At 36.0% G+C, this 25,032-nt stretch overlaps 1 protein-coding gene across 1 annotated transcript; it reads left to right on the forward strand.

Moving 5' to 3' along the window:
- The first annotated feature begins 10 nt into the window (after positions 1–10).
- On the forward strand, positions 11–25,032 carry LOC127855317 (E3 ubiquitin-protein ligase SH3RF3-like). Its single transcript, XM_052390782.1, has 15 exons — positions 11–123; positions 4,625–4,812; positions 6,625–6,878; positions 7,524–7,638; positions 9,371–9,463; positions 10,658–10,753; positions 11,199–11,245; positions 11,631–12,013; positions 12,354–12,510; positions 14,427–14,594; positions 15,296–15,516; positions 16,799–17,049; positions 18,178–18,302; positions 19,186–19,323; positions 21,397–25,032. Exons 2-15 carry the CDS (start codon positions 4,648–4,650, stop codon positions 21,563–21,565), a joined length of 2,382 nt encoding a protein of 793 aa, XP_052246742.1. The 5' UTR covers positions 11–123; positions 4,625–4,647; the 3' UTR covers positions 21,566–25,032.

Below are 25,032 nucleotides of genomic sequence, written 5' to 3' on the forward strand. Positions count from 1 at the left end.
TTTTTGTCAGTGTGTTGAGATTTCAAGTATCTAGTTTATACCGATCTCTTTGTGCCATTTGGTGTGTACATTTTACAAGATGGACGAATGAAAACAGGAAGTGATGATTCTCTCAAAACGGAGGTCTACCTTTTAAAATGTTAACCATTTTCTTTGCAGTCGCATGAATAAAAAATCGTTGTAATTTTGTCAATCTCATTTGATGAAGGTTTATTGCAAAATGCTTTAATGTGCGTGTCCGTGCGAATGTTGTACATTTCGGACAGTTTCATTTTCGGATATTGTTGGTTAAGTTGGTTTTTAGGGTTTGGATTGTAGATTAAGTTCATGATTATCAATAAAATGTGCGATGTCGGTCAGAGAAGTTTGCAGTCTTTTTGTATATATGGATATTCAATGTTTTGGAAGCAGATCTTGAAAGGCAGTGCTTGGCAAATATTGACCATACAAGTGAATTGATAATTTATTTAAATTGTAATTTAAACATCATCTTTGAAATATGTGTACTGACAATCATTATTTTCATATAGTAAACAATTTCATTACATATCAATGTATCTATAAGCTCATTTGAGCACAAACTCACAAATTGCTTAACCAATTAATGAATGTATTAGTTCACCTGAGCACAAATCTAGAAAGTGCATTAAAAAGATGAATGTTTTTATTACTTAGATTGAGCACAAACTGAAAAATTGCTCAAGATAAGCTAAAATCATGTCATATGGTATTTGTAATGCAAATTCACTTGTTGTATGATTCACACTCTAGAGGCCATATTTTTCAATCAATCGTAATAGACATAAACATGTTTATTGGGTACAGTACAGTCCCTCCGCGGGGCATTTGTCTGCTAGAGAGTGATTTCGCGGCGGGGAATGCGAGGTGTACTCGCTAAAACGCTCAGCGTTCCGCCAAATTAGATAATACCTGCGGCGTTTATTACTTAAGCATAGTTGGTAAATGCTTTCCATTCTTATCAGGACACTGCCGCCCGACACCGCGGTAGCACTGTGCTACTGAGCATGCCAAAAAATTAAAACATTGTAATTAAAAATTGTTTAAATACTGTGGCTCATAAAAATAAAGATATTGTATAAAAAATTAATATATGTTTTTATTCACAGGTACGTCTACAATATGAATGAATATACGACACCTAAAGCGTTTTGACAAATAAATATTTAATTAATAACACATATAACACAAGAATAAATGTTCTATTAAATTTCCAAATAAGAAAAATAGTTTGTAATCGGAAACACGCTTCCGATTTTTAATATTAACACGACGTTTACAAATGCTTCCAATATGCATTCATCATGTATATTTCCCATCAAAAGCGTGCAAAAATTATGCTGCAATGTACAAGTTCAAGGTTTATGCGTGGAAAGCGTGCTTGTATTGATTTTTTGATACAAACTTTGTAGCGCAGAGAACACTGAATTCTGTTGATTTGGGTTAAAAGTTTCTTTGGTATTTTTTAACACAATTAAATCCAGATTAATTTGTTATTTCCTCCAAATTAATTTCATTTCAAACACGCCGTTTCTTTATCGTTATGGTATTTTAGTAGAGTAATTATTGAAACAGTTATTGTACTGTATACTGATTAAAGGGAACATCTGGACGGAACTGGATGAAAACACGCAAAGCTTGTCTACTGACCTATTGTGTAGACTGCTGTCTGTAGTGTTTTGACAAAAGGGATTAACATGTGTGAATGTCACTCTGCTGTTTGGTCCATTATTGACCACTCGCCAGCTGTCAATCAAACTCACGAAATAATCAATAAGATTTCGTTTATTCCGGCCACATGGTCCGACAAACAAAGACCGTCGGAGTAATGGATAAAGCGTTTTATGAAAACACAACTTTGTGGGCAGAGCGATCTCGCATTTGGCGACTGGTCAATGATAATTACCGTTAATTCATTGTTTCGAATGTCATTATTTTATATACATTATGTACTTGTAATGAATGTTATTTTATTTGAAAATCAGGAAGTCAAACAAAGTTAAATTGATCGTTATCTCGTTAAACACGAAGTTTTCTCCGCGTTGCCCAACGCAGAGGGCCGCCACTTCGGCTTATTAATTTGCCGATCCAGGTTTTTTTTCTCCACTTTTTGGGAAGATAGCCCATGGCTTTAGAATTGGGAATTTTATATCGGCATTTTCATGAAATTGGAAAAATAAATTCATTAGCTTTTTTATTCCAAACGAAAAGTCCACTGATTAGGGAAATACTAAATTTGCTATAACTCTTTATAATCATTCAAATTTAAAGAACAAAATCATATAATACTTTGTTAGATGTAATTGAATTGAAATTGAGATAAAATACGCATTAGACACTTCTTTCTAAAAAACAAAAAAACAACATTTTTTTTGTGGAAATTGGGAATTTTTGCCACATTTTGGGAAAAAATTATACTTTTTGGGATTGAAAACATAGCTGAATTTCGGCTCTAAAATCGGGCCAAAAAAAACCCTGCGATCGTTGACCTCGGCTGCACCAATCGTGCAAACTCTGCGTATCGCGGGACGTTCTTAATCTCCCTCCGCGGAGTAGCGAGGGAAATTGGGGAAAACGCATGGACTGTACTGTAATATAGGGCACTGGCCCAAAATACAGCATTTACATGAAAATATGTCAAACAGAATGGAACTTAGTGACCTGGTCAGATTTCAAACATTTTTCTAGGCAAAATTGATGCTAAGTTCTAATATGGGTGATGTGCATCCAAAAATTGGTTTCCATGTTGAAGCTTAAACTTGTTATCATTGAGTTTTAGCTTTCCATCTAGAGGCATGTATCCAAAATGATAATTTAATAATTGAAATAATCAATGTATTCTAAACTTAAAAGTTATGTACGCACGAGCCCCGGTGCTATTTCGAGCCCATTTACTTGTAATATCGGCACTAGACAGGGCGAATTGTGCTCGCCGAGTATTTTTATTTTATTCATTTATTCGACAAAAGTGCGATACTGGATTATTTGTAACAAACGATATCCCTGACATATTTTGTATACTTTTTGCTGATGATATTGCAAATTGTGCAGATACTGCTGTAAATCTTCAGTTGCAGATAAATGCTATTGCAGAATTTTGTACCTTAACAAGCATGAATTTAAATCTTAAAAAAACTGAGGTTATGGTTTTTAGAAATGGGGGTCCATTACGCCACTATGAAAAATGGTATTTCAATAATTGTCGAATAAATATAACATCCGTCTATAAATATATGGGCATCCTATATACCCGAAAGTTATGCTGGTCGGCTGCAAAAACTAAATTAGCCGCTCAGGGGCGAAAAGCATTATTTGCCATTAAAGAATACCAAATTCTGTTCAGATATTTCTGATGTACAGAGTTCTTTAAATTATTTGATGCCATGGTAACACCCATACTCACATTCGGATCAGAAATCTGGGGATTCACATTTAGTAATTCAAAAGAGTGTGCACAGATTGAAGCTTGCAAGTACTTTCTGGGCGTAAAAACTACGGTCAATAACTGTGTAGCTTAAGGAGAATGTGGTCGTTTACCAATGTACGTCATTTATCACTCAAAATGTATAAAATACTGGTGTAAACTTCTTCAGATGCCTGATAAAAGATATCCAAAAAACTGTTATAAAATGTTAAAGTCATTAGATGATATCGGAAGGCGAAATTGGGCTACGGATGTAAAGGAGCATATTTTTAAATATGGGTTCGGCTTTATTTGGCTCTCACAGGATGTTGGTGATATTGATTTATTCATGCTCCGTTTTAAACAACGCCTTACTGATTGTGCAACTCAAACCTGGCACGAAAATATAAATGACTCTTCAAGATTATTTTCAAGGTTTCAAATAGAGTTAGGTAGACAATTAGGAATACCAAGAAATCTTAGAATATGTGCACATTGTCAATTAGAAAATGAATCTGTAAAAACAGAGAATGAATATCATGTATTTTTTGAATGCTCTAAATATGCTGAAATTAGGCAAATCTATTTGTATAATTAAATTGTATCATGGCAGGCAAACTGTTTCAAATTTCTTTGATCTGTTAAGAAATGAAAATGAGTTTGTTATTAAAAAAATAGCCTTTCATGTTTACCATTTAATACGTTCTTCATATGGAACGTAATACTTGTAGTTGAAGTATTTTTGTATTTTTGTTCGTATTTGTTTTTTTGTTTTCTCCATTCAATGATATTATATATATATATAGTGCTTTGCATTGTTAATATCTGCTTATTTTAATTACATAAGAATTTTATAGACATGCCACTTGTAAAGTGGAAACAGGATGAGGTTTTACAAGAAATGTTAAGTACACAGTGTGCTGTACTTCAGTTTAATAGTATCTAGATTTATCCAAATTGCAAACAAAACACGCGATGGACGTGTGCAAAGATACATCAATGGACATCTTTGGTATAAAGACTACAAAGGATATTTATGTCAGTCTTTAAACGTTTGGAATAATCGTTAGGATCATAAATACGTGGATTGGTGGAAAAATGAAATGAATGAAAATAATTGTCACAAAAATGATCATGATTTATTTTGCAGTATTGCAGACAGCGCTTTGGCAGTAAGCTTGATGTAGATGTGTGTTATTGCAGATTGTGTGTAGGCAGTTAGCTCAATGGATCAGCAGCAGCTGAGCGAGCTGCTAGAGTGCTCCGTGTGTCTGGAACAGCTCGACGACACCAGTAAGGTGTTGCCATGCCAACACACCTTCTGCAAGCGCTGCCTGGAGAATATCTTCAACACAAAACATGAGCTAAGATGTCCAGAATGCAGGTTTCTGGTACGTTTTAATGTCCTATTTTTGCCTACACTGTCATTGACATTAGAAGTTTGACCAGTTTGAAGATTCAATATACAGTTTTTTTTTAAATAAAATTTCGGGCATTGTGCTGGGTCCCTTTGGATTGGGAAAATTCGTAGCATTTTAGCTAAGAGTGGGATATGTTTGTTGTTGTTGTTTTGCTAAAAATGTTTCAACATTGACAATAAAAGTGTTTTTATGCCCCCGGATCGAATGATCAGGGGTATATTGTTTTGGCCTGTCTGTCTGTCTGTCATTGTATGTGTCTGTCATGTACGTGTCACAAAACTTTAACCTTGGTCATAACTTTTGCAATATTGATGATAGCAACTTGATATTTGGCAGGCATGTGTATCTCATGGAGGCTCCATGCTACACATTTTGAGTGTTGAAAGGTCAAGTTCAAGGTTATCATTTAAGGTCAAAGGTAAAAAAAGAAATCAAAGCGGAGCATTAGGGGGCATTGTGATTCTGACAAACCCATCTCTTGTTATTGTTATATTTACTAAGGTTGAGCATATAGCTGGATGGGAGATGAACAAAATGTTGAGATCTTAAAAAACAGATTTGGAGCGAAAAAAAAAACTCACTCCTAATACCACAACATAGTCACTGTATGAATGGGTCATGCACTGTTTTGGAAAGATGACATATTGAGTAAATTTTGAGTGCAAATTTGAGATGCTTTTCAATAAACATTAACAAAAATAGTCAATTTGAGGAAATTTCATTTTGATACAAATTATCTGTGGTCTATGCCTAGTGGTGGTGACCCTTTGCAATAAAGTATCTAGAAATCCAGTACTGACCCGTACATGTTTATTGCAATAAACAAGGTGTCATAAAAATAAAGGAGCTTTCCACTAACCTATTGCCTTTTGGAGCATTGCATTCATCAATTGATGCATATTCTGTTGAATTAAAAAATAATTACAGGGCTCAACATTAACCGAAAAACTTACTTGCCCTGAACGTAAAGCCACTTGCCCAAACATGAAATATCACATCAACTGTAAACCTCATATTTTTTAATAAACCAAAATGATACACTACAAAATCTTTTTTATTTTTCAACATTTAACAAAATGATTAGAGCAATTAAAGTCTAATTAAAGTCTAAATTAAATGCTCTTTGTTCTTTTTTGCACTTTTCCGGGCGGACAACTAGATTATAAAATAACTTGCCCGGACCCAACTTTTACTTGCCAGGTGCAATAGGACAACCGTTAATGTTGAGCCCTGAATTATAAAAAATTACATTGTGCAAATATAAGATGGGATGAATGTCTGCAGTTGAACGTGAGCTTAATGTGAACCCCTCAAATTCAAGTGATTCCCAATAGTGGAACATTTGTATAATTGAACACATACTAGGCCATCAATTGATGATTGGCACTTTTTTGTAAAATTTATTGAAGTTTGTTTTGTTTACAAAAAAGAGGTTATCTGTATGTATATCTTGAGCCCCAGCTTGAATTTGAGCCGTGCTGTGGGAAAACTGGGCTTAATGCATGTATGATAAGTGTTGTCCCAGATGAAAATGTGCAGTTCGTATTGGCTAATCATGGACGATACTTTCCCCTCAGACTGGATTTTCAATTAGAGTAGACTAACTTGAAGCAAAAAATTCCATAAAAGCAGAAAGTGTTGTCCTTGATAAGCCTATGCAAACTGTACAGGCCTTTCTGGCACGACACTTTACATTTATGAGACACTTAACATTTATGCATTAAGCCCCATTTTGCCAGAGTTTGGCTGATTTTAATTAAGTGTAGATTAATTAATAATCAGGTGGAGATGAGAGTTGAGGACTTGCCGTGCAATATCCTCCTAATACGACTGCTGGAAGGCTTGAAGACCCAGGCCAGGGGGACCAGTAGCCTAGTCCAGGAGCGGCGTAGAGACCCAGTAGGCTCGCCGGCCAAGGCCGATAACTCTGTCGAAGCTGTAACTGCCTTTGCACGGCAACAACAGCAAAGGCAGGCGGTAGCTGGCACTCGACCCTGTGCAAAAGCCTTGTATAACTATGATGCAAAAGAAGCGAGGTTAGTTTTTGTTAAGTTTTTACTCTTGGACACGTGTCTGAACGATGTTTGATTGACATGAATATTTTATGAGAATTTGTTATGGCTTTTTAGATTCTCATAAAATAAATTGTATTCCTGGAACATTTTGTTATGTCTTAACCTGCCGGAAATGAGTCTTAATTCTAGCATCTTACTTTCTTGCATATATAGTTTGGACTGGTTGAGTCAATACAGTTTCATCTTCAAGATTCAAATGTTGAGTGCCCAACTGTTTTATCTGCATAACGTTTCAATATCAAGTTGCATCGCTGATACTTCGATGTGCACTATGATCTAACATCTGTGGAGCCTCGCTCTGGGACAACTGGGCTTAATGCATAGTCATAAAGTGTCATCCCCAATTAGCATGTGCAGTCAGCATAGGCATATCAGGGACAACACTTTCGGCTTTTATACAATTTTCCATTTAAAGAAGTCTCTTATATAAAAAATCCAGTGTATATGGAAAGTGTTGTCCCTGATTAGCCTGTGTTCACTGCATAGGCTAAACTGGACATTTTCCAAGAACAAGACTCATAATGATAGAAAGAGATGCAGAAGATGTATTCAAAGGCCTTTTATTGCTTAACCTTGACTTTTATTCGCTTAAATCTTAATTTGTAGTGATCTGACGTTCATGAAGGGCGATATTGTATACTTGCGTAAGCAAGTGGATGAGAATTGGTACCACGGGGAATTCAACAGTCAGCATGGATATTTCCCTGTTAGCTATGTCCAGGTACACATATATGTTGCATTCTGGGAAAACTGGGCTTAATGCATGTGCGTCAAGTGTGTCCCAAGTTGGCCTGTGCAGTTCGCAAAGGCTAATCAGGGATGACACTTTCTGCTTTTTATTTTTTTAAAGTTTGATTGAGCCTCTAGAGGCATAACTATTTGTTTTTCTAAACCTAAGCTTGAAACCATCTGTTGGGTTTAATAAGTCCGTCATTGTGTTTAAATGAGGCTTGCTGTTGGATAACAAGGCTTAATGCATGTGAGTAAAGTGACGTCCCAGATGAGCCTGTCCACAGCCACAGTTTGCTTAGGCTAATCAAGGACAACACTTTCTGCCTTTAAATGTATTTTTGTGCAAAGGGTGTTTGTTTCAGTTTAGGCAGAATGTGTTGTCCCTTATAAACTCGTGCAGACTGCACAAGCTACAGGTAAACTGAGACGACACTTTACCCACATGCATTAAGACACTGCACAAGCTACCGGTAAACTGAGACGACACTTTACCCACATGCATTAAGACACTGCACAAGCTACCGGTAAACTGAGACGACACTTTACCCACATGCATTAAGACACTGCACAAGCTACCGGTAAACTGAGACGACACTTTACCCACATGCATTAAGACACTGCACAAGCTACCGGTAAACTGAGACGACACTTTACCCACATGCATTAAGACCTGTTTTCCAAGAAAGAGGCTTAAAATGTTTCATTAAGAGTTTGTTAAGGTAATTTGCATCTTTTGAGAATGATTTGATTTCCTTTCTTAACTTTTCTACAAATTTCTGTCTTTATTCAATTACAAAATATTATGAGTTAGTAATTTAAAATGATGAAACAAAGGCAATATCATTTCTATTTTACACAAAGTTCGTAGATAAGTTTTAAAAAAGCAAAATTTTAGAGGCAGTAATGCAGTTGTTGGTTGATTTTGAGTGCTAAATATTCACTTTTTAAATCCACTTGTCAAACAAAAATTAATTTATCCTGACCTTAAAATGTAAACAACTATTCTATATAAGTTTTCAGTTATTTACAACATATAGAGTGATATTGTTGCAGAAGTTTTATTTCACAAATTTCAACTGCTGGACTAAAAGTGTGCAATTATGTTGTCACTCAATCTTTCTATATAATCAGGAACTAACCCCGAGAGTGTTGTGAAATGAACTTAATTATTTATCTTCCTTTTTTAACAGTGCACAATAACAACATGATAATTTTGAAGGAAATTCAATTTTTAACTAACTTTTGGGAATGTGAATTACAATTACAGGTAAACAGGAGAAGACCTTATCTTTTTTCACTACATGTAGTCCTGTTGGACTAGCGGAATATTTGTTCAGTTGATGAGACCTATGATTTGGTGATCCTTGACTACTGTTATTGTTGCTTTAGGGTTGCTTAATTGTTTAAAAAGGGAGACTACCTGTTTTCTGCTTTTATCAATATTTGTTAACCCTTACCCAAAAAGCAAAGTGAAAATGGCTATGTGCAAACAGCATAAAACCAGAACAGCCTATGAGTACATGTAACTCGCAGTCTGTTAAGGTTTTATGCTGTTTGCTGCTAATCAGTATCTAAGAGTTGGAAATGAAGCCTTTACAACCTGAATTTAGTAAGAAAGGTATTTAATTAAATTTAACTTTCTATGGGACTACAAATGCGTCAAAATACGTATGTAAGTGGTAAAAGGTTAAGAGAGTTCATGTGAGTTTGTCTTCTTCCAGGTGATCACTCCACTACCCAGCACCATACCACAGTGTAAAGGACTGTTTGACTTCAACTCGGACAAGGATGACGACTGCCTCTCATTTAAGAAGGTCTGCAGACATTAGACGAGTGTCATATCATACTTCTTTGATTGTAATGTGTTTGCTTTCCAGTGTATCAATAACTTGTTTTGTAATTATCATCAAATACTTTGTTTCATTTAGTGCTTGTCTAAGGTATATAGGTAAATATCAGTGATTATAAAATTATAATTCACTGTTTAAAGCAGTGAAATATAACTGTGAAATAACACTGTTTTACTGCAAAATGACGTTGTTTCTAATGTCATGACATCATTATTCTAACATAATTCTTTCGTTCAATTTTTTCAAATAGACAATACATGGAGGAAAATCATTAGTTAAAACGAAAGACTTGTTGGTTTTCCGTTGATTATCAATTTTTTAGCTCGGCTGTTTTCGGAGAGAACCCAAGGTATTGTCATAGTCAGCTCGTCCGCCGTGCTAAAACCTTAACATGGGCTCTAAAATCAAAGTGCTTCCACCTACAACTTCGAAACTTAATATTTAGATGCACCTTGATGAGTTCTACATGCCACACCTATTTTTGGACCACTAGGTCAAAGGTCAAGGTCACTGTGACCTCTAAAAACAATATTCTGACAAGCTTTTATTTATTCAAAACTGCACCTGCAGCCGAGCATTGACACCCGTTATGCGGTGCTCTTGTTTTCACTACTGATATTAACAAATAATTCTTTAGTTATTTTTTTTTAAATAGACAATACATGGAGGAAAAATCATAAGTTTAAACGAACTACTGATATTAACAAATAAATATTCTTACTTGTGGCTTTGCGGGTAGTGAGCATACTAATTTCTTTGATCACTCAAGAATTAAAAGTGAACATCTACTGAAACAAACAAATATCCTCTATTATACCTATTGAGTTTTGTAAAACTTTTTAAAAATGTATTATTATTAATTTAATTTATATTTATTAATAATATAGTTAATAAATATTATTATTAAGTATTGATTTTCATTTATTTCAATTCTGTTAATACAAATTTAGTGCTGTGTAAGAGAATTATTAGATATCGATGCTTTTATGGTATTTGTCCTTTAAAGGAAGTCTCTTCTTAGCAACAATCCAGTTTTGGGGAGAAGTGTTGTCCCTGATAGGCCTGTGCTGACTGAACAGGCTAATCTGGGATGACACTTAAAGCAAATGCATTAAGCCCAGTTTTCCCAGAGCGAGGCTCAATCAAGGCTTATTCCAGGATGAGATCGTGACAGTCTTAAGGAAAGTGGATGAGAACTGGTTGGAGGGAAAGAAAGGAGACAAGATTGGAATCTTCCCAGTTTCCTTTGTGGAGGTAAGAAATAATGGATGATGCAGGCACTCTTTAGAGGTTACACAACTTGTGATTTAAATTGGGGTTTCATTGCTTTTAATACTCACCACTGTTTTAATTTTTTATTTGCTAGGTAATTATAGCATTGTTGGAAATATCCAGCTTTCTATACATTCTGAGTACTGTTATATTGAAATATTTACTTGAAGTTTTATGTATGTTGAAGTTGGCATTGATATCAATCAGTACTTCAAACTTATTTGAGATGCACTCTTGGAAAATGGAGATTAATGTATTTGCGTAAAGTGTCAACCCAGATAAGCATGTGCAGTCAGTTATTTGAAGACTAGCAGCAAGTATGACCTCACATGTTCAGCTTTATCATTATTGCAATCATGGATGCATGTTTTGTCATAACTAAAGTAATACCTCAACAGTCTTCTGTAGTAACAATGCTTTTTTTCAGTTGAATGATCCTGCTAAAGTGCTCTTGCGACTGACTGATAAAAATGGGTGAGAATGTGATAACACAAATTATTTTCTTACTAATTTCTGTTAATATTCAAAACCAAATGTTTTAACTTTAAAATGGTTGTTAATATCAATAAGATGCAAGCTGTAGGAAGTAAACACATTTTCCAATTCAGCTGCGTTTTGAAAAATGGGCTTAATGTATGTGCGTAAAGTGTTATCCTAGACTAGCCTGTGCAGTTCACACAGGCTAATCAGGGAAAACACTATTCACTTTTACTTTTTTTTATTTTAAGAAAGTCTTCTAAGCAAAAATCAAGTCTCAGAGCGACATTGTTTTCGCTGATTAGCATGTGCGGACATCACGCACATGCATTAAGCCCAATTTACTCAGATTAAAGCTATATGTTTTCCACATCCTATTTAGTACGGATCCCACCAGCAGTAGCAGTGTTCCACCAATTACCCCTGTGCACCCTAGCCCCACCGCCCGCGCCCTCCAGTCAGCCGCTGTGCGACCTTCCTCGCGCCCGGGCTCCAAGGAGGGCTCGCCCGTCCATGTCATGTCAGTGTCGGCACCCAAGCGCCACTCTCTCACCAACATGTCCCAGAACTCTCCACCGCTGCATTCCCAGGCCTTGCAGCGTCGTTCTTTAGATGGCAGCACCACAGACGGTGACCTTGTTGCTGTGGGAGGTCAGGCTGTTGATGTGGTTACGAGATCATCCCTGGTGACCTCCATCCCTCCTTTACTTTCCTCATCTCCATTTTCTTCCATGAATGCTCAGGACACCAGGAAGCTTACCAGTGGTGAGTGTTTTGTATTACTGAATATTATCTGTGTTCTGGGAAAACAGGGCTTAATGCATTTGCTTAAAGCTAATCAGGGACAACACTTTCTGTACTTATGTTACTTATTATTTAAGGATGTCTTTTTTGAAAATTTCTATTTAAGACTAAAGTGTTGTCCCTGATTAGCCTGTGTAGACTGAACAGTCTTATCAAAGACAACACTTATTCCACATGCATTAAGCCCAATTTTCCCAGAGCAAGGCTCAAATTAAGCAGGTTAAAAATGTTTATCCAGTATTTTCTGTGCTTTGTTAAGTTTTGCTCTAGAACATGCAGTTCCCTGGTTCCCTGTTTTCAGAAGGCAGCCAGCAGGGAGACAATGGATCCCCACAGGAGACATCCTTCCCTGTCCCCACCACTGCCAGACCGGTCCCCGAGCCTGCTGTACCGACGCCATATGGGCCCAAACAGGTTCCAGAGGATCCATTAGGTGTTGGGGTTTCCACTGTACAAATGTAGGCATCATTTAAAGTACTTTCATCAAAGGCTCCTGAATAAGATTTTCAGATCCTTACCAAATACACCTTGCTTTTATCTTCCTATTTTTTTAATAATCACTATAGGACCAGTATTCCTTAAGCATTGTTTGCAGTTATGCAACTTTGGTCATGAAAAATTGTTTGGTGCAGCTGTATTTGCAATACATGTTTACAGACTAAGTTCAGTGTATGTAGACAACTTTGGTTTACAGTTCTTAGTTCATGTAGGTTGCTTTTGGGTAAAATTGCTTGGTTCATTTTAGCATCTAGTGTTTTCAGTACTCAGTTCTTGAATGCTACTTTTGTTTACAGTAGTATGTTCATCTTACATCTATAAAGCTTTGTTCACATGCTATATGTGACGGCTATGAATCTCTGTTAACATTCCACATATGACAGCTGTAAAACTTTGTTCAACGACTAAATGTGTCAACTATAAATCTCATTTTACGTCGTATGTGTTACTGCTATAAAGCTCTGTTCACATACTACATATTACACCTCTGAAGCTCTGTTCACATACTACATGTTAAAACTATAAAGCTCTGTTCACATCCTACATTTAACAGTTATAAAGCTCTGTTCACATACTACATTTTCAAACTATAAAGCTCTGTTCACATCCTACATTTAACAGTTATAAAGCTCTGTTCACATACTACATGTTAAAACTATAAAGCTCTGTTCACATCCTACATTTAACAGCTATAAAGCTCTGTTCACATACTACATGTTCAAACTATAAAGCTCTGTTCACATCCTACATTTAACAGTTATAAAGCTCTGTTCACATACTACATGTTAAAACTATAAAGCTCTGTTCACATCCTACTTTTGACAGTTATAAAGCTCTGTTCACCTACTCAATGTTAAAACTATTAAGCTCTGTTCACATACTACATTTAACAGTTATAAAGCTCTGTTCACATACTACATGTTAAAACTATAAAGCTCTGTTCACATCCTACATTTAACAGTTATAAAGCTCTGTTCACATACTACATGTTAAAACTATAAAGCTCTGTTCACATCCTACATTTAACAGTTATAAAGCTCTGTTCACATACTACATATTAAAACTATAAAGCTCTGTTCACATCCTACATTTAACAGCTATAAAGGTCTGTTCACATACTAAATGTTAAAACTATAAAGCTCTGTTAACATACTACATTTAACAGTTATAAAGCTCTGTTCACATACTACATGTAAAAACTATAAAGCTCTGTTCACATCCTAAATTTAACAGTTATAAAGCTCTGTTCACATACTACATGTTAAAACTATAAAGCTCTGTTCACATCCTACATTTAACAGTTATAAAGCTCTGTTCACATACTACATGTTAAAACTATAAAGCTCTGTTCACATACTACATTTAACAGTTATAAAGCTCTGTTCACACACTACATGTTACAACTATACAGCTCTGTTTGCATAATACATGTTACAGCTATAAAGGTCTGTTCACACCCTATGTGTTACAGATATAAAGCTCTGTCCATATTCTACTTTTTTCAGCTATAAAGCCCAGTTAGCATTCTACACGTTACAGCTATAAAGCTCTGTGCACATCCTACATGTGACAGTTTTTCTATGTTCACATGCTACATGTTGCAGTTATAAAGCTCTGTTAACATCATACTGGTGAAAGCTATAAAGCTATCTTCACATCATACTGGTGACAGCTATAAAGCTCTGTTCACATCATACTGGTGACAGCTATAAAGCTATGTTCACATCCTACATGTAACAGTAATAAAGCTATGTTCACATCCAACATGTTACAGCTATAAAGTTATTTTCACATGCTACATGTTACAGTTATAAAGCTATGTTCACATGCAGCATGTTTCAGTTATTAAGCTCTATTCACATCCTACATGTTCCAGCTATAAAGCTCTGTTCAACTACAAACCAGAGAAGGTTGATGAGCTAGAGCTTATAAAGGGAGACTACTACTCCGTGTCGGACAAATGTCTCGACGGCTGGTTCAAGGGAGTGGCAATAAAGACCTCCATCGCAGGAGTCTTCCCAGGAAACTATGTGCAGGCAGTCAAGTGAGTGACATAATCTGATGTTATTTGAGCAACGTTATGGGAAAACTGGGCTTAATGCATGCGCTTAATGTGTCATCCCAGTTTAGCCTTTGCAGTCTGCACTTTCCGCGTTGATGAAATTTCTTTATACAGGTGTCTTCTCAACAAAAATCCTATGTACCGGTAGTCGGAAAGTGCCATACCTGAATAGCCTGTGCTCACTGCACAGGCTCATCAGAGACAAAACTTTATGCACATGCATAAAGCACCATTTTCCCAGAGTAAGGATCATTTAATAAACAAATAAGTTATTTAGAAGCCTGCAGATATCTTGTATCCACAAACAGCTGATGTTTCAGTGATTTTGTTCATTCTTTATAAAATATCTGTAATAGGTACTTTCCAAATTGAGGTAAACACTACAAAATTCCCAATCGCCATCTGAAAAATTCCCAGAAAAGGGGATATAGTTGCGGAAAATTGACATGAAATATATTGTCACACAAAAAATACGAACAAACATTTTGTACCTTGTTAAATCTATGTTAGCATACTACATCTAGCCATGACATTTTGGCTGTTGCTATAAGGAACACTGATTTGTTATGGGTTAACTTTATTTTATGAAATATTTTACGAAATATTCGTTGATTTTTAGTGTTAATGTGGCTTTAATTCTCTAATAACACTCAATGCACTTCTGTCCCTCTGTCCCTGCCCAGGACCCATGTGTTGCCAGGGAAGCCCCAGCCCCAGGGGGCCAGTGCCCCTCTAAATCCCACGATCAGTCCGCCCCGTCCCCAGACCAGCAGCTCAGAGGCCATTGGTCGATCTCGGGCGCGGTTGGAGGTGGGTGAGCGGAGGTCAAGCAGCGCTGACCGCGGTGACCGACATGCCAACCCTCCGCCTGTGGTACCAAGGATTGCCCTGCCAACAGCTATAAGTAAGTGGATCAATATACAGGGGTGTGATTTTTCCGCGGATCCACGGATTTCCGTGGATCGGGCTTTCCGGGGTCATTTACGCGATTCGTGTAAATTTGAAAAAAAATAGGTGAAAATACGACCGAATCCAAGGGTGTATTTCATAAGCGGCCTAGGAAACCTATCTGCATATTACACTGGTATTCTGTCTTAGCATTTTTTATAACAAGCGATGTTATTGGCTGTCATATCCCAATCTTCCATTTTCTTTTCGATTGCAAATGGCGCCTTTGTGAAGCGTTAATGAAAACGAATGAATGAATCTCACAAAATCTCGGAGATTTAACAATTATTGAAAAACAAATTTAAATGGAAAAGGGAAGAAACAACAGTGGATATAAATCATAAAGCGATACCACTTTCTGAATGGGTACGGAAGATCGACTGTCTTGATAAGGCTGAAGTCATATTCTATTAATGTGAAAAAATCTTGAACTACGTAAACTGTGGTAAATTGTCATTAGTTGTACACTGTAACATTGTTGACCTTATGTAGAATTAAAAGGCATTGAGCTTAAACGAAAGATTGCCATCATCGTTCACAGGTATTGGAACACTCATTGATTTTGATCACAATTAATACTGGTGACTTTGCATAACATGTTAAGTGATTTTAAAAAGATTTTCATAAACAAGTCTTATTGATAAGTTTAAGATGGTGTTTATTTAAATGTCTGTTTTAAGGTTTTGTCATTGCGTTATGCACGCGATTCGGGTAGTCAAAATTAGTCTACAGAATTTTCCTCCCCTCAGACTTCACCTCAATCACACCCCTGATATAGGAATAGTCAAACTCCAGAAACATTATTTAGGAATAATGAAGCTTCAGAAAAATTATAATAGAACAATTCTTCTTGTCATTTGCTTGATTTTTTTTCAAGCTAGTGACCAATTGCCTATTCTATGACTTGGCCTGATTCCTGAAAACTTTAATCACTATATAAGGTAACAGTATTAACTTCACACTCAAATAACAAATAATTTTTAAAGTCAAATATTAGTATGAAATATTGTCAAATTATTTAAGCAAACAAATTCGTTTACAATTAACAGATATATTTAAGAGTTAACAATTAAGCCACATAGATAACTCGATCCAAAAAAAAAGCGCTGTTGGCTTAACTGGAGTTTAAAGTTTTTAACAACCAGGCCCAGTATTATGATACTCATAAAACTATTTTCCAGTAATGGTATATCACCAATCATTTTAATTAAACACCAACAAACCTCTGTTATTTTCAGGCAAACCGTCATCCAATTCGAGCCCCAGCAGTCCTGTGCTGGCCACAGGACCCAAGACCACGCGCTACGTGCGTGCCTCCAAACCAACAAGTCCCAACGTGGCCGGCGCCAAGACAGAACCCTCCACCCCCAACCCTGCCAGCAGCCCCGTGTGGAAACACGCCATGTCAGCCTGTGCCACCATCACGCCGCCCAATGTTGTTGTAGGCGCCACTGGTGGGTCTGGGCCGGGTGTGAAGGAGAAAGAGAAGGTTAGTTGTTCTCATATTTGTAAGGTTTTGATAATTTTGTTGATTTAGTTGTAGTAATCAAGAATGTCTGTTAAATGACTTAGTTGTAGTAATGAAGAATGTCTGTTAAATGACTTAGTTGTAGTAATCAAGAATGTCTATTAAATGACTTAGTTGTAGTAATCAAGAATGTCTGTTAAATGAATTAGTTGTAGTAATCAAGAATGTCTGTTAAATGACTTAGTTGTAGTAATCAAGAATGTCTGTTAAATGACTTAGTTGTAGTAATCAAGAATGTCTGTTAAATGACTTAGTTATAGTAATCAAGAATGTCTGTTAAATGACTTAGTTGTAGTAATCAAGAATGTCTGTTAAATGACTTAGTTGTAGTAATCAAGAATGTCTGTTAAATGACTTAGTTGTAGTAATCAAGAATGTCTGTTAAATGACTTAGTTGTAGTAATCAAGAATGTCTGTTAAATGACTTAGTTGTAGTAATCAAGAATGTCTGTTAAATGACTTAGTTGTAGTAATCAAGAATGTCTGTTAAATGACTTAGTTGTAGTAATCAAGAATGTCTGTTAAATGAATTAGTTGTAGTAATCAAGAATGTCTGTTAAATGACTTAGTTGTAGTAATCAAGAATGTCTGTTAAATCAATTAAGGATCAATATTAGCAGTGTTATTGGCAAATGGGGCTTAATATATGTACGTAAAGTATCGTCCCAGATAAGCCTGTGAAGACTGCACAGGCTAATATGGGATGACATTTTTTCTCACAACGCAGCTGATATTTATTTATGATGACAATATCTATATGCATTTCTAATAAAGTGGACATTATTCCCCTCACTTTATTATTAAAAAAATATAATATATTTTCCAAATTAATATTTAATGTAAGAATCGAGCTCTGGGAAGACATGACTCAAATCATGTGTTTAAAGTCAGCACAGGGTAAACAGGGATGACAAAAGGAAGCATCTTCAAATTGATTTTAACATCAAGGCGGAGAGTGGCATCCCTGATTAGCCTGTGGGGACTGCATAGGCTAATCTGGGACAACACTTATCACATGCATTGAGCCCCATTTTCCCAGAGCCATTTTGTTTTCATCTTAATATTCAATATTTGTGATCGCTTACCCAGAAGAAGGATAAGGAGAAGATGGGCCTGATCAAGCGGCTTGCGTCTGGGGGCAAGGCCAAGAAACCAAAGTCTGTGGACCTGGGCAGCTCACATCCCCTGGGGGACACCTCCATCAACCACAGCAGGTGGGTGAGGTCAAGGTTGTGCAAGGAGCATTGTCCAGACACTGCCAAAGTCCTAAAACCATTTGGAAATTATTTTTGGACCTTGTTCAGTTTTACTGGCTTTGTTCAAGGGTTTGCTGATTTTTGCCAAGATTTCATTTCACCTAGAAAATCATTATCAAAGCATTTGTGTTATTTTATATGAAGTCCTTAACAATTTATTTTCATTAAAAAAAATATTTTAAGTAGTAACATCGGAAAAGTAAAACCTTTAATATATATTAGATGGTTATTTAACATTTGGTAGTGCAGCTTCATTACATGAAAAGTGTACAATTTACTTATGAATGTGTAAAAGTTTGGTATATCATCTTGCACAATTCACTTATAAGATCTTATATACACGAAAATTCAGGGTCTGGGAAAATGGACCTTAATGCATTTGCGTAAAGACCCTTTGCAAAGAGTTTTTTGTAAACAAGAGACTTCCGAATGAAAAACTCCAGAAAAGCAGAACATGTAATTCCTGATTAGCCTATGCAGATTGCAAAGGCTTATCTTATCAGACACTTTCTGCTTTGAGCCTGAGCAGTTGGCACAGGCTAATCAGGGACGACATTAAACACTATTATCGAAAATTATATTTCAAGGTCTTTCAAGGTCTTCCTAAACAAAAATCCACAAGCTAATCAGGGATTACACCTTCTACTTTTATGGTATTTTTCGTTTAAATGAAGTCTTCTTTTGAGTTGAAATCCTGTTAATGCTCAAAGGGTCCTCCCTGATTTGCTTGTGCAGACTTCACTGGGCATCACTTTTTGCACATTCAATAAGCCCCGCTTTTCCAGTGTTCAGCTCAGATGCTTGTTTCACATCATGTTCACACTGGTTTTCTCCTCCCCAGGTCAGGGTCTTTCCCCAGTGACCTGACCGTGTCTGTTGCTCCTGACAATGCCCACAGGAAGACGGGCTCCTTTGATGCCTTGTCCTCCACTAACCTGCAGCAGAAACCAGCCCGACCCAAACCACCTGTGCAAGAGAAGTAAGCCTTGTTCATTATGCCGTCCATTGAAGATGTTGCAAACTGTTGAATCATTATTATTCCTCAGCATGAAATTTTGTAATTTTAAATAAAGTTTCTTTTTCTTAGACTACTTATAATCTAAAATCTTTAATATATGTCTGAATTAGGTTTCGTGTTAAAAAAAAAGACTTTTTTTTGGACACATCAATTTATGGAATTCTGATTTTGGTATAAAAACAAATTGAACAGTTTCAATTAGTCATTTCCTATGCGTTTGTGTTGAAATATTGGATTGGTTCACCCACCAAATCAATGAAAATTAATGACCCACAAGCACAAATGATTCTACAGTACTGGCATGCTTATGAAGGGATCCTTCTACTCATCTTCTTAACCAAATGCGGCATAAAATTAAATGACTCAAACCACTTGTTTGGAGTTATGTGCCCTTCAACTTTGGCAAATTTTGAAAAATGACATTATTGTACATGTTTATTTTTATCCCCCGCCATAGGGGGAGGGATATTGATTTGGCGTTGTCCGTCCATCCGTCTTTCCGTCCTTCCGTGTTTCCATCCGTCCGGCACTTTTGTGTCCGGAGCCATATCTTGAAAGTGCTGCGGCAGATTTCATTTAAATTTGGTATGAGTATATATATGGATAAGAGGATGATGCAAACCAAATGGCATTGTACACCATTGGATAATAACAGAGTTATGGCCCTTTGTATCTTAAAAAAATGCTTTTTGTGTGATTCCGGAGCCATATCTTGGAAGTGCTTTGACGGATTTCATTGAAACTTGGTATGAGTATATATATGGATAAGAGGATGATGCACGTTGGCGTTGTCCATCAGTCCAAAAAACTTTTGTGTTCAGAAGTATATTGGCGGGGGATATCAATTCAACGAATTTACTTGTTTGTCATGAATTTATCTCGCATTTTTCTGTGTATCAACATGACACGTAATATATATGTTGTTTGTACTATGTAAAAGTGCAAAACATTTAGTTTTGTGAATGGTGCAATAGTCTTTGCAGAGTTAGGTTCCTTGAAGTAAGACAAATTGTGATACTTTATTGTATATGTCTACTTTGTATTTCGAAGTAGTCTATAATTTTTCTGTGTATCACAACAACCTTTATCTTGTTTATTCTATTTAGAATTGATATATATTATTTTTTTCTGTATGTCAGCTTCAATAAGTGTTGTAGTGATATTAGAACTTAGAACATTAAACATTTATTATCTTAGTTCATTAATGAGATAAAATTGTATACGAGCCTCCATCTTGGATAACGAGGTTTAAAACAAGAGAATAAAAGTCGTCCCAGATAAGCCTGTGCAGTCTGCACAGGCTAATCAGGGACGACACTTTCCACCTAGACTAGAGTTTTGTTTTGATAAAAGTGATAAAAGGAAAAATTCCATAAAAGCGGAAAGAATCGTCTATGATTAGCCTGTATATACTTCACAGGCTAACCAGGGACGACACTTTTTGAACATGCATTAAACATGTTTTCTCAGAGCAATGCTCATATTAATTGACATAGAATAAGTATTAATAGGCTACATCAATGTTGTAGGTACATAGGCATCAAGATTTCCCGGTTTAATGAAGTTTAATGCATGTGCGTTAAGTCTTCCCAGATTAGCCTGTGCAGACCACACAGGATAAGCTAGGATGACACTTTTTGCATTGACAGGATTTTTGATTAGATAAAAGAGATTTAAGGAAACACTCCATAAAAGCGGAAAGTATTGTCCCTTATAAGCATGCGCGGACTGCACAGGCTTATCTGGGAAATACTTTACTCACATGCATTAAACCCTGTTTTCTGAAACATCAATTGTGTAGGTACAGATGCTCTGAAACATCAATTGTGTAGGTACAGATGCTCTGAAACATCAATTGTGTAGGTACAGATGCTCTGAAACATCAATTGTGTAGGTACAGATGCTCTGAAACTTACCAGGTTTAATGAGGTTTATTGCATGTGCGTCAAGTGTTGTCCCTGATTAGCTTGTGCATACCCCACAGGCTAATCAAGAACGACACTTTCCGCCTAAGCTGGTTTTTCGTTTTTGTAGGTACAGATGCACGGAGACCTATCCGGCCCAGACTGAGCTCGAACTCGACCTCAAGGTGGGTGACATCATCTTTGTGAGTAAGAAACGTGATGATGGATGGTACAAGGGCACTTTGCAGCGCACAGGAAAGACGGGCCTCTTCCCAGGCAGCTTTGTTGTTAAACATTGATAGGTTATAGAGGGCTGACAAGGGATACTAGGACATTCATTACCAGGATTGACCTCTTTCCAGAGAGCTTTGTTGTCAAAAATGGATACGTTTGGTAGAGACAGAGAAGGGAATGTGAACGGCCATTGTGTTCTGTGTGTTAAGACTTTGTGCATTGTAGTGGTTAGTTTTGACTTTATAATAGTAACCCAACGTGATTGTTAAAGATATTACTTTTGTAGATATTTTTAAGCATCAAGCTTTTATTTTTGAAAAAGAGCTTTTTACACTTAAGTTTCATGTATACATGTTAACAGGCCTCTTTCCAATAACCTTTGTGGTCAATCATGGATACGTTGTAGGGGGCTGACAATCGACGATGGATAGTATGACATTCATAGCCGTGCTAACATATGACCCACGCTCCGGGAAAACGGGGCTTAATGTATGTGCGTTAAGTGTCGTCCAAGATTAAGCTTGTGTGTTACTATTTTTGTAGACTATTTTAAGCATCATGTTTTGAGTCCAGAAAAAGTAATGTTTCAGAGAAAATTAACAGAAAACGTGAGGCTATAAATCCATGAAATTAATAAGGTCTTTATCTCATGGGTTAATAGCCTGTTGTTTTCTGTTAATGGTTTGCCTTTCAAGATGACCTTATAAAATCCCTGCATACATAATATGTGCCTCTTTATGGGAAAACTGGGCTTAATGCATGTGCAAAAAATGCAGTCCACATAGGCTTATCAGGGACATCAGTTTCTGCTTTTATGGATTTTTTTGTTTAATTAAAGTCTTCATGACAAAAATCCAGCTTTGGCGGAAAGTTTTGTCTCAAATTATTCTGTGCGGACTGCACATGCTATTCTTGGACAAAACTTGGCGCACAATTTAGCCCAATTTCCTCAGAACCAGGCTCGTATTGTGTGCCTTGAGAGCCAGAAGACATTATAAGCCTTCTTTTCACTGATACTGATTGGGCCTTCTGGCTTTAAGGGTTAAGATTTGTCCTTAATCAGTACAGTGTCTTAGAGCACACACAAATTATGTTTACTGCGGCATAATACTTATGTTCTGTATGCTTGTATTTAGTCCCTATTGAATGTAGATTTTTTTTGGCGTGTTTATAGTTTTGTCCCATTTTCAAATGCAATTGTTCAAATTATATCATATTTTTAACAAATATAGAGCCTTGTTTTGGGAAAACGGGGCTTAATGCATTTGTGTAAAGTGTCATCCCAGATGAGCTTGTGCAGACTTTACGCACATGCCTCATGCCCAGTTTTTCCTAATATGCAACTCAACATACTTTTGTTTGTGAGAAACATTATTTGCTTAGTGTGGAACTGTGGTAACTGCTTTACATTTAAATACATGTATTTCAAACTCTACTTTGAACAAAATTACAATAACTGGGTTATGTTTGCATACATATTTCAGTGAAATGTCCCAATACAAAAATCTTTTAATAATGGTCACCTCTAAAAAAGGTGAAGAACAGGTGTATGTTTGGCAGTGTTAGGGCCAGCGGCATTGTGCACTACATCTGATCTTGTTTGAGCAGAATTGCTTTTATCTCACTTGAGATATGCCCATCCAGACACATATGACTTCAGGAGTTTTAAATAAACCATTTGTTTATGTTGAAAAAGAATGCAATAGTTCTTAGTTAAAACAGAAATCTCATTCTGAATAGTATAGTATGTAAGTTAAAGCTGCCTGTAAATGTATCAAGTCTTGCTTTGTCATTCATAACCATACCAATTTGTTTCGACAGTTTTTTGTAGAGTGGGCCAATGCAAAAATACCTCAGATCATTCATGAATGTTGTTTTGTATATAAAGTTGCTTTCAGGACCACAAGTTGCTATTGTGTTGCCAAAATGTCCAGTCTTACCCAGCAAAACCATGTTCAATTCTTCCAATATCACATGACATACTGAGCCAGCCTCGCTCAGTGAAAACAGCTAAATACATGTGCACAGGCTAATCAAAGATGACACTATGCACATATATTAAGTCTGGTTTTCCCAGTGCGAGGGTCATTGGTATTGAAAACATTTTCTTATTCACTTAAGCTCCCCCCCCTGATTTGGCTCTGTGTGATCATTTAAATGAAACATAAAATTTCAACAACACAGTAAAGGATTTACAATTTTAATTTATGAGATTTCTAAAATTCAGTATCACAAAAATTAACTACTATTATTATTTTGTTTAATTATAATCAATTTTGATATAAATTAACTGTGGCTACAAATACTACCACTATTATGTTAGTTATATTATATTAAATTTTGATAGAAATTAACTTTGGCCACAAATACAACTAGTATTATGGTTTTTTAGTATAATTTAATTTTGATAACTGAATAAATGTTTTGTATGTATTTAAAAATTAAATAATTTCAGACGTATCATTCTTTTATTATCAAAGAAACAACAATTTGGAGTTCTAATGAATAGGAATTAAACCACCAATGTTTTAGCCTGAGTTGATTTTGCAGCAAACCACTAAAATTACGTGTGAGTTGTGTATTGGGGGATTGATGATGATAATGAGAGAATGATTTAGATTTTAATACAATCTGTCAAATGTTGTTGCAATTGAATGACAACTTTACATGTGTTATACTGTGCAGCGCTAAGGACCATGGTCCCTATTTAAAAAGCTCCTTAGAGCAAATCTTGAGATTCTAAGTTTGTACAATGTTGGAGTCTCTCGCTCTTTTGTGTGGAGGACTTGTCATATTTGCATAATTTAAATAGGTTAATATTGCTCAATTGATTAATATTATATTCTATTGTAAGCAGAAAACATTGCATCTCTTACATCAAATTTATTCTGACATTTTCATGTTAGTGTGACTTAGGTTCAGATTTCTCTAAGAAACTTTGTGAATGCAGGCCAAAGACTTGTGTTTGTGTTGTTTATTGGTTATTTTAAAACCAGAATTATGTTCTATTAAATGATGTGTGTTATGCGAAAATAGGTCTTAAGCTATATTTTGATAGTGTAGCCCCAGACCAGCCCCATAACCTGGTAAGGATCGAGCTATTCTCTCCAAAAACTAGACTACGAAATATTGAGTGACTATAGCGAACAGGGCTACCCAGGCTGCTTACTGCATAAGACCGATTTTTGCATGACACCGCTAAATTCAGTGAGTATCTTGTAAGAATGACACGTACTTAATGTTTGAAATACACTTTAGTCACATTGTACAACCATAGTGTTTTCTTAGCCAATTACACGCATCTTTGTTATTTTATTTTTTGTTCATTATTTGCTCATGATGTGTTCACATTTTTGTACTGTAAGTTTTGTTTCTTGATAAAATTTGATGAAAATATACATTTTTAACCATGTGATAATGCTTGATTTGTTGTTACAGGAGACTATGAGAGAGAACTATACCTTTATATATTACATGTTTTGAATACAGAAAATGGTGGAATAAATTAGATAGATATAAATGTGTTTCGTTT

The sequence above is a fragment of the Dreissena polymorpha genome, chromosome 13, assembly GCF_020536995.1.
Source record: "Dreissena polymorpha isolate Duluth1 chromosome 13, UMN_Dpol_1.0, whole genome shotgun sequence".
In the NCBI taxonomy this organism is placed as follows: Eukaryota; Metazoa; Mollusca; class Bivalvia; order Myida; family Dreissenidae; genus Dreissena; species Dreissena polymorpha.